General features: G+C 48.3%; 1 protein-coding gene across 1 annotated transcript in view; it reads right to left on the reverse strand.

Moving 5' to 3' along the window:
* Nedd4l (NEDD4 like E3 ubiquitin protein ligase) overlaps positions 1 to 10,055 on the reverse strand; it is a 323,775-nt gene extending 313,720 nt beyond the window's left edge. The window contains exon 1 of the mRNA XM_032885399.1: positions 9,700 to 10,055. Coding sequence (XP_032741290.1) covers positions 9,700 to 9,747 — 48 coding nt within the window. The 5' untranslated portion in view covers positions 9,748 to 10,055. The remainder of the gene's footprint in view (positions 1 to 9,699) is intronic.
* Positions 10,056 to 10,663: the final 608 nt, after the last annotated feature.

Here is a 10,663-nt window from a genome sequence, read left to right on the forward strand (position 1 = left end):
TTAGCTGAAAGGCAAAACAAAGAGCCTTGGACCACTTAGATATTTATGCAAACAGATAGAGCAGAATTCTGTAGTGCACACATTGTTAGAACAGGAAAATACCTGCAGGATGTGGTGCTCGTAGGCCCGAGTTATTTGGGAGGTTGAGGGGAGGGATCGCTTTGGCCTCTGAGTTCCAAGGCCAGCCTGGATAGCAAGATCCAAAATGTAATTAAACCAACGCCAGGCCAATGCACTGACATAGATTTATTTTAAGAGGTGTCACTCCAAACCTAAGGGAACAGATACAGAGACAGACTCAAGTCAGGTCCCAGTCCATAATCTTCATAGAACAGTCCAAAAAAGCTTTCAGAGAGCATATAAATGCAACTAGAATTAAATCATTTTCGTGCAACTGTCACCCATAGAAGGATAGAAGCACAAAGGTCAAGTGTCACGGTAGAGAAAACATCTGTAAAAATATCCAGTTTACCAGCCAATCGTGTATCCTTTCTCCTCCCATCTGGTGGGGAGCACCCGGCTGGCAAAGAGATGACCTTGGTACCCTTGGTAAAGAGCACAAGGCAGGGCCTTGATAAACACGTGTCCGACTGAGCAAATATCATATCCGTATTCGTACCAAAGCGCTCTCACGTTTTTTACCTGAACCTTGGGGCACAGGCTTGGGGAGGGAGAGGGCGTTCTTTCTATTTTCCTTTTATACATTTGCTCTATCTCCTTAAATGTTAAACTTGAGATTAACCTCTAGTAACCATACATATTTATGGACACAGTTATTCAAACACAGTATGTGATTGCAGCTACGGGTACAGTACAGGGACCGAGCTAGGTCACGTCCATCTATCGCCACCTTTGTGTTTAGAGTCTTCAGGTTCCCCTCTCGTTAGTTATTCGTAAAATACATAATAGGTTCTCATGAACTGCAGTCATAAGTCCCACAGTTTTGCCTTATTTTTAAACTTGTAAAGAAAAAAGAGAAGGTCATACACACACACACACACACACACACACACACACACACACACAAAAGAAAATAATTTTTTAAATCACCTGTAATTCCTTTGCTAAAAGTTCAGACATATCCAGGCACTCACCTGCTGGGATATCCCTAGACATTTTTAATATGTATAAACAGAATTCTATTATACTGGATTTATAAGCCTCTAAGTGTCGTTCCCAAAGATGTTATTACTAACACATTTCCATATTAGCCAATATTCTTCAGTGCTACCTCCTACCCACACCCCGGACTGCTCGACTCTTCTCAAGCCTCCTGACTCTTCTGGAAGTGAAGCCAGGAAAGCTCTCACCCCGGGCTCAAAGTGTCGTCTTCGATTAAAGTTCACTGGAAGCTAAGACATGACTGCCAGGCACGCATGCCAAATGCCAGCTTCTCGGAGAACTCACAGGAAGGTACCCCTAGGGCTCCCAATCAACATGGAGAGGTCAGTTCAAAGAGCCGCTGAACTCATGTATCCGAGAACCACTACTCTAGAGTTTAGCAAGACTAAGGAACTGGGGATATCCAGCTGTCAGTAGAGCGCTTGCCTTGCAAGCCAGAGGCCATGGGTTAGCCCCCAGGGCACCCGGAAGCAGGCGTGAAGGGGAGGAGAGAAGAGGAACAGACAGAAACAAGAAAGACAGGGATGATGGGTGATCTTAGTGGGAGAGCATTTACCTAGAAGGACCCTGGGTTCAGGTCTTAGAAACGAAATTCATACGTAAATACAACTAATGCGCCCAGTAAACGCTTCAATTCGGACTCCCTGAGCTTCTCAGTGGTGATGTCTCAAACACACGCAAAAATGTGCATATAAAACTAAGGGATGGAAAGATGATTCTTCCAAAGAACCTGGGTTGGGTTCCCAATACCTGCATGGCGGCTCACAACCATCTATAACTCCAATCTCAGGAGATCTAATGCCCTCTTCTGGCCTCTGCAGATACCAGGCGTGCCTGTGGTGCACAGACCTACCACAGACAAAACACCATACAAAGACATACATACATACATACTCACATTATTAATAAATAAGTAAAAAAAAAAATCTGCTTATCTTTGTTTTAAAACACTCGTAGCCAGGAGGTGGTGGCACATGCCTTTAACCCTAGCACTTGGAAGGCAGAGGCAGGTGGATCTCTATGAATTCAACGCCAGCCTGGTCTACAAAGCAAGTTCCAGGACAGCCAGGGGTACATAGTGAGACCCTGTCAAACAGGGCACATGTCCTCTGCCTGGGAGACAGGAAGCAGAAAGAACTCCAGCGCTATTCCCACCTGACTTCTGCTGGCTGAAAACCTCCAGTACCTAGAGCCCTGCCCAAGTATCAGGGAACTGCCGCTCACACCCATAGCCGGAGATTTCCCACAGTGCATATGTCCTTCTCTGTGGGACCACTGTCCCAATGAGCCCTTTCACGTCCCGAGTCCAGATGGATAGCACATCACGGCTTCTTTCAACTGAGAGAAAACATCTCTGAGAGGCCCTTTTCTCTCGGAGAACAGAAGACAGAAAGAGAATCCACACTCCCTCAGGATGCCTGCCTGCCAACAAGTCGCCCAACACTGAATGTTAGGGGATCTGAGTGGCTTTGACTTTAGACTTGGTGAGTTTTGAGTCAGTACGTGGCTCCACGGTCTGGGACAAAAAGTCAACTGAAGTGTCAAATTCAAGCTAGTTACCCAGACGCATGTGGTGGGGGGCGGGGCGGTTTCTCACTTACGAGTATTACGGCAACAGTCAGCAGTCGGGACATTTGAATTGAGAGTAAACCTAAATGACTATAATAAAAAGTCTAGACAGGTACACCTACCAGCTTCAGCAACAGGCTGAGCTACAGGCGTGCACTGGGAATCGAGAATCTCTTCAGCAGGCCTGGTGATGAGGCTTAGTTGATATGGTGCTTACTTAGTGTGAACAAAGCCTTGGGTCTGATCCCTACATAAAGGAGACATGTGGCAAATGCCTAGAGTCCAGCAGGAGGATTGAAAGTTCAAGGTTGGCCTGGGCTCCACAGTAAATTAGAAACTAGACCCGGATACAAATAACCCTGAAACTGTGTTTCAAGAAAAAAATAGTCTGTTGAGCATCGAAGACTAGGCATGATGGTGCTAACCAGCTCCTCAATGACAAGGAATTAGAGAAGACTCACACGACACAACCAGAAGCATCAGACAAGGAAGGACTGGTGCAAAAGAGACCTCTGTGCGCTGGGACATTGTGGTAACTTCTCTCTTCAAATCTAAAAGCCTTCCACCCTCTCCTGAAACTGTTTGTATACACCTGGGTAAAGACAACATTGAAAACACTGAGAAAACTGACGGCCTCTGTTGCTGTATCCATTGAGAATAGGCCTTCTGGGTGTTTTTATTAAATAACTGATTTTTTTTTTTTACAAAATATATTGGTTTCTAAATCTAGTTTCTATATATTCAATCTCCAAATTATGTTCTCATTTCCATTTTCTACCAACAAGCACAGTGCTCAAAGTAACAGTAAACAGTATAAACATTGCCACCTATAGTTGGAAAGCAAGAGTATCAGTTTGCACTGCCACCAGCAAGAGAAACACTGTGACCACAGTAGTTCAGTTTATCCTCCTCACGCCCTTCATTAATCCCAATACTGGATTAATTATTACAGAATGTCCATTCTTCTCAATGTGGACTGTCAAAAGTGCCCTGTATTCCCAACTAAAAAATATTTCAAAGGCAGGTGTGGCGGCACACACACACACACACACACACACACACACACACACACACACACACGCACGCACGCACGCTAGAGACAGAAGCTGAGAGGACGGCAGGCCAGAGGCTCAGGACACACCTTTACCCATCTCTTTAAAACGGAACAAAACAAAAACCAGAATGACAAACTCATCTAATCAAAGACCTACAACACCAAAATTGAAACCTTGTGAGATTCCTCCTCCTTCTCCTCCTCCTCCTCCTCCAAGTCCTCCTCCTGGTCCTCCAGTGTTCTCCTCCCTCTCAGAGCTGCTACTTACCCAAATGCAAAATCAATCTGGCAGTGGTATCACATGATTTAATCTCAGCACGACCTAGGGAGGCAGAGGCAGGTGGGACTCTGAGTCCAAGGTCGGCCTGATCTACAAACTGAGTTCCAGGGCAGCTACACTGAGCCCGGTTCTCAAAAACAAAACAAAACAAAATTAAGGACAATAAAATCTGTCTTGCTTATCTTTTAACTCAAAGGAGAAAAATGTTTTAAAGAGAAAGCAGTAAGCTTTTATTCCAGCAAAGCCATTTAAATTTGGATTTGGGTTTGGTTTGTTCCCCCAGGGCTGTGGATCCAACCCAAGGCCTCGGGCCTTACCTGTTTTTATTATGCTATTTGAAACACTACACAAGGCAGAAAGGTGATTAAATGAGCCGTGGATGAACGAGGGTTCTTCTAATTTACAAGGAAGTCACGTGTGTTGTTGCAATAATGTTACATTCTAAAATGATTCATAACTTTAAATGGCTTTAAAGACATGTGATTCCTGTGCAAACCACTTCACCAGTTTACAGGAGAGAACTCAATGCATTTACTCCATTCACAGGAATTTCTTCCTTGAACACATTCTTTTTTTCTTTTGAACACACAGTAAACCTATAGAAGTTCTCCAGATTCCCCAAACCAACTTCCAGACACACGTTCCCCAGTAATAGGAGTGCCCACTGTCTCAGTCATGCCCTAGAACCACAAGGTATCTGCGTTCTCCTTGGCAGCAGAACAAACTGCTGTCATCTCAGGATTTCCATGTTGCTACTGCTCTCAGCCCTTGCAACAAATTATTTTATTCCTTCAGTCAAGTCACCTGCTTTTCCATAATAACATTCATTCCAGCTTCCGGAAAAGAAAACAATGTTCTATAAAGAAAAGGACAAAGTTACTCTTTGAGTCCCCATCTCACTATGTAGCCTAACTAAGCTCTGACAAAAAGGGGACCTAGGAGACTCTCATAAGTGGGAGAGGGCTTGTCACATAGGCCCTGGCTTCTAGCTATAGAATAAAGAACAAACAAACAAACAACAGAGTTTTTAAATGGCACTGTAAAACCAAATCTGCTTTAGTTTTTCAATGTTTAGCAAGTGTGCAGCAGACGATTCGCCCACTGGTCTTGCCCTCACGGCCTATGAGAACGGCAGTCCTAACACAGCACTAGGGATGACACCATTGGGAAGACAGTCTGGCAGCCCCCACACCTTAGGACACAAACATTATGTACACGGTAAAGCTGCCTTGTCCGTCTTGTCTTCTGTAGCTGCCAGGGTGAACCTACAGATGCCTATTTGGCTCTGGGTTTTCCTCCACGAATGCCCATTAAAGATGGTTTCTCTCCCTCTAACACTTGCTCAGATGCAGATGCAGAAATTGGTCTTGAAAGTGCTAACCTACAGCTGCGACCTCAGCAGAGAAGCATTTACTTTATACACAGAGCCCTGAGTTCAAGCCCAAACATCCTGGCAAAGAACAGGGAAAAATGTTCCGTTACTACACGTTCTAAAGTAGACCTAAAGCTTGGAGTAAATCACTGGGGTTTTCTAATCAATAGTACTCCTCGGTTCCGAAACATCCTTGTTTCATATTTTAACGTCTATGAAATAAAGATAACTTCCTAAAATTGACAGCCAGTCTTACTAGGACAACAATATTAGTTTTTGGCATATAAAATCATGATGCATCTTAAGAGGACCCTGCCCTTAGAATGAAACCAATATGCTATCTGTGGCCAAGTTATCCTTAAGTGTTCATTAGCAAGTTTATAATGACATACAAATCAGTAAAGACCCAAATGGCACTGGAGAAGAGAGCTGACTGCATTAACTGCGCACACTGCCACACAGGAGAGGCACGCACGGCTACTCTGTTTCCAGGTGAGAACATGACCCAGAGAAGCTAGATGTCTCACCTTTTTTTCATGAACTCTCCCAAGCTTTAACATAGTATGGAGACCGCACTAACGAGAGCAGGTAGGCCATTCTGGTTAAGGAGTGTTTGAATGCAACCCACAATGTTTAGCTCACTTTCCACTGTCACGAATAATCTAACTGTGAAAACCTTTCAAGATGCTTTGAAGAAAAGGGAGATCCGTCCTCACACCTTAAGAACTAGGGCTGTGGGACCAACGGGTCCACTCACTCGCTGCACGTCTTTCATGCAGTTTTTTTGTTTTCTTTTTTAAAGCGCTCTTAGCTTCCATTCCTCAGCCAGAAATAACAGCATACCGTAGGGTCTCTAATGAAGCGGAAGTTAGATGCCATATGCTTAAGGCTTGGTACTCACGTAACCTTATTTGTACGGAATGAGAGACACATCCCAAGTTCCATCTCAGGCCATTTGCCTCATTCGAGCCACCAAATATATGCTAAGTGACATATCCCATCATTTTGTTTGTTTTGGGTTGTGGATGTTTGCTTCTTGGTTTGTCTGTTGGCATTTAGTAGAGGCTGGCCTCAAGCTCACCGGCCCTTCCTCAGCTCCCTAAGTGCTGGGACACCACAGCTCATCTTTTCAAACGGCTGTCATTAAAACCCTGGATCCAATAGAAACTCTCCCCGACCCAGAGAAGACCCCTGTCTCAGGTGTAATGAAACACGTCAAAAAAGTAACAATAGCAGTCTTGAGTAAACCATGCCAGCAGGCCCTCAGATGGCCACAATTAAATACAAACAAGAAGAAGGCTCTTCAAGGACCCAGGCCAGTTGCAGAAACTAGTCCAAGCCGTTCTGATTCAAAACCAAATCTGATCCTCAGCCGTGAATAAGAACTGCTGTTCATTACCCAATCCCTTCAGCACCCAAACTCCACGGAGGGAGCTTTTGATTTTGGTTCCCGAAACCAAAATGATTTAAATAAGAGTGAATATGAATTCTAAATCACCCGAAGACATTCAGCTGCAAAGCGTGGCAAAAAGCTGCGTGGCATGTATGCCCACAGGAGCAAAACCTACATCCCAACCATTCTCCCTGCGTATACTAGCCAGACCTCAGCCCGATGACCCCAAGCAGCAGCGTCTTGGCTCTGCCATCTTGCTACGTTCTAGACTGGCACTATGCTTGACAGACAGTACAGAGCTCGCCAGTGCTTTATAAGACGGGGCAGGACTAAGTCCATTCCAAATGCAGAATGCTTTCTGCCACCATCAAATATAAACACAAGTCTACTTACAAGGAAACCCTGGGTACCCTCCACTTGCAGAGAGGTTTATAAGTGGACTCCTCTCTACAGCTAAACAAGCACCTTCGCGTGATACTTGTGGCCCACTGGTACATCCTTTTTAACACTTGGCAAGCCTGAGGTGCTCGGGCATTCCACGTCCAGAGCCTGTTAATTGCTGGCCTTTGTTGGCTTCCAGACTAATTCCGGAGACAAACCAAATACATTTAATAAATCGATATTAATATTATACAAAGGCATTCTGCCTGTCTTCAAGGGCTCCCCTGAACAGAAAGAAACCTCCCATACCAAACAGATACCTTAGAAATATGAAGGCATTCATTGTCTATTGGTAAGAGAAAAATGAAAAAGGTAGGTGAGGCTTATTTTGTGTCATATGTGATGTGTGTAACTAAACAGAACCGTCAATAGCAAGGCAATACCCAGATAAATTGTGTATTCTATCCCCTATACAGTCCCTCTGATAACAGGAGGAGGGGAGAGTCACAGGCGAGCCCACACACACTCGGTTCCGTGTCTGTGCTCTCCACTTTCACACCCAACCCCAGTCAAGATCTACAGGGATTCTCTGGAAGACAAAAGTGGCAAGATGCGCCCTGAGGTGGATTCTGTCACAGGCTGCCATGGTAAACAAAGCAGGGACGGACACAACAGTGACAGAAAGAATTCCTTTATGCAGATACATTTTCCAAAACAGTCTCAAAATGTTCCTTTCAAGGAGCTTTTAAAAATAATCCTGTTATTTTTAAAAAAAAAAAATTAAAGAGAATCTAAGATGAAACACAGCTGTCTTCAACTCCCTTGATACCTCACCCAGGAAGCCCTTTGTTTAGGAACGGCAGAATCTCAGCACCTCAAGACATCTGACTGCCCCCCAGCTCCAGATAAGGAGCTAGGAGGAGACTCCCCTAGGTAAACAAAACAATTCTACTTTTGCCCATCTCCAGGTGACTGCACGTACACACACACGTACACACACACACACACACACACACACACACACACACACATTTATTCTACACAAGCATGGCAAATCAGAAACACACCACACATTACTCGCATTGTGATCATTCTTTGATCACAAGCAGCCCAGTAAGCTTATCCAGCACTATCAAAAAATAAAATAAAATCAACCCCTACACGCCCTGCCTTCCACAAGATACCCATTTCATTCCACACTTAGGTAGAACACACACACACACACACACACACACACACACACACACACACACCATGCCACAGCAGGAAAGCTCACGCTCACACACACACACACACACACACACACACACACACACACACACACACACACCCCATGCCAGTAGGGAAAAAGCAAAGCCACAACGTGAGCCTGTCTCAGATAATAGACTCCCTTTAAACCCCACCCCCATCACCAGAGAAAGAGGGAACCTCAGAAAGGAGGGTGGGTAAGAGAGACCGAGAAAGCCCAAATTTCCAGGCATCCACTTTTCATGAAATGCACAACCAGGATAGGAAATACCTCCCTGCTGAGTAATGCTTCATGGGTTGTAAATTCACCTCTCGAAAGGGGAGCCAGACCTGGGCGCGCACCCCGCCAGATGGTGAACCACTCCTACCTGCTCCATCCAGCCTGCCTGTCACTCCGCGCCCGCGACAGGCCTCCCACCCCCCTTTTTGGCAGAGCAACACACCAATAAGAGTCGAGAATGGCTGGTCGAGTGAGGGCTGAGCAGTGATTTAGCAGGATCGTTTCAAAAGGGGGAGTGGGGACCGCGATGAGCGAGTGAGGTTTTTAAAAACAAAGCCCTCTCCAGTCAAACCGACCGTTTGGGGGTGTGGCTTATTTCATTCCTTTTATTAATAAAAGAGATCAATGGAGCTTTCTTCTCTCCACCCACCCCAGAGATGCCGGGCTTTGAATCCTCCGGACCGGAGAGAAATGGCAGGGTTGCAAGCTTCCCCTAAGTTTCCTGCAGCACCTGCCTCCTCCCCAGATCACCTCCACACACCAAAATAAGAGACTCTGAAACACACAATCCCAGCTCCAGACTTTGCAAGAGCAGGGTCAGCCGCACGCAACTCTCCGGGTGTCCCTCACTCTTGCCGGGATCTGCACACATCCGCTACGGAGCGCCCATTAGCAAGAAAAGTCCCGGGGGGAAGACACCACTAGGCTCCTCAGCAGCCCCCAGATCGCCGGCACCACGCAAAGACCCCTGCGGCCACCTAGACGTGACACACGTCACGGACTCCGGGTTGCAGGAGCGTAGTCCAGAAAAGTTGCCTAACCGCCCCGAGAGACACAGCTTGCAGAGGAAAGGGACCCGCGGGGCAGCGGCGCACGCGGCCTCCGCCCACCCCGAGAGCCACGGGCGAAGCGCACCGCCCGGGTGAAGAGGGAGGACCAAGCCACCCACTGCCCGGGACCGCTCGGGATCACCCGTAGTCCCGAAGCCCCTGCTGGCGGGGGACGCTCACAGCAGAGTGGGCCCTGTCCCCTCCTCACAGCGCTCTGGGCAGGAACTCACCTCCTCTTCCGAAAGTCCGTAGACAGGCTCCCCGAGCCCGGTCGCCATGGAGCCGGCGTCCCGCGCGGGGTCCTAGACGCTGCGACGGGCTGAAGTGCGTCGCGGGGCCGCGACCCTCTGTCCTTCTGCGCCGCCCGGCGGGGAAGGGCCGGCAGGTGAGGCTGCACCCGGCCGCGGCGCCGCTTCCTCCCGGAAGGCTGCGGGGACGCGCGGACTGGCGGCTCCGAGAGCGCGCCGAACGGCGGCTGGCCCGGAGCTCTCCCCTCTCTGTGCTGAGCCCGCCGGGCTCCCGCCCCCGTTGATGGCTCTCCCGGCCTCCCCCAAGCCCGCTCGGCGATCCCCGGGACCCGCGCGCCCGCCCCTCGCCTGCTCCGCCCGGCCGGCTCTCCCCGCCCCGCCTGCGCCGCCCGGCGCCCACGGGGACCCTCCCGCTCGCCGGGGCGGGCACTCGCGCCCCCCAAGCCAATCACAGGCCGGGCTGGGGGGCGGGCCGCGGGGGTGGTGGTGTTTCGCCCCACGCCCACCCCACCCCCGCGCCTCCTGGGTCACCCGGCGCAGAGTGCTGAGCTGGGGCGCGCCCTGGCGGGCTGGGCCTGCCGGGTTGACCCTCCTCTTGCCCCGCTTCTTTCTGTTTTGGGGACCCGGTAGACTGGACCTTAGGGGACCGTGAAGACACCGTGAAACAACAACAAAGCCACTATGTCCGTCTTTTTCTTTTTTTCTTTTTTCCTTTTTAACACAGAGTCTCCAGGAGCTCTAAAAAAGAGCGAAGATGCATGTTTCTAGACCCCCTTTAAATTCTTGGCAGCTATGGCAGGCCAGACTTGGCTAAGAGCTTCAGCTCACCAAAGCGATTTTCCTGGCCGGGCGGCCAGCCTTGGAGAGGCTGCCCCGGTGTGGCCGTGAGTCGCCATTGCTGGTGTCAACTCAACTGGGAACAAAACCAACTCTGCGCCCGCGCTAA

Source organism: Rattus rattus, chromosome 15, assembly GCF_011064425.1.
Source record: "Rattus rattus isolate New Zealand chromosome 15, Rrattus_CSIRO_v1, whole genome shotgun sequence".
Taxonomy (NCBI): Eukaryota; Metazoa; Chordata; class Mammalia; order Rodentia; family Muridae; genus Rattus; species Rattus rattus.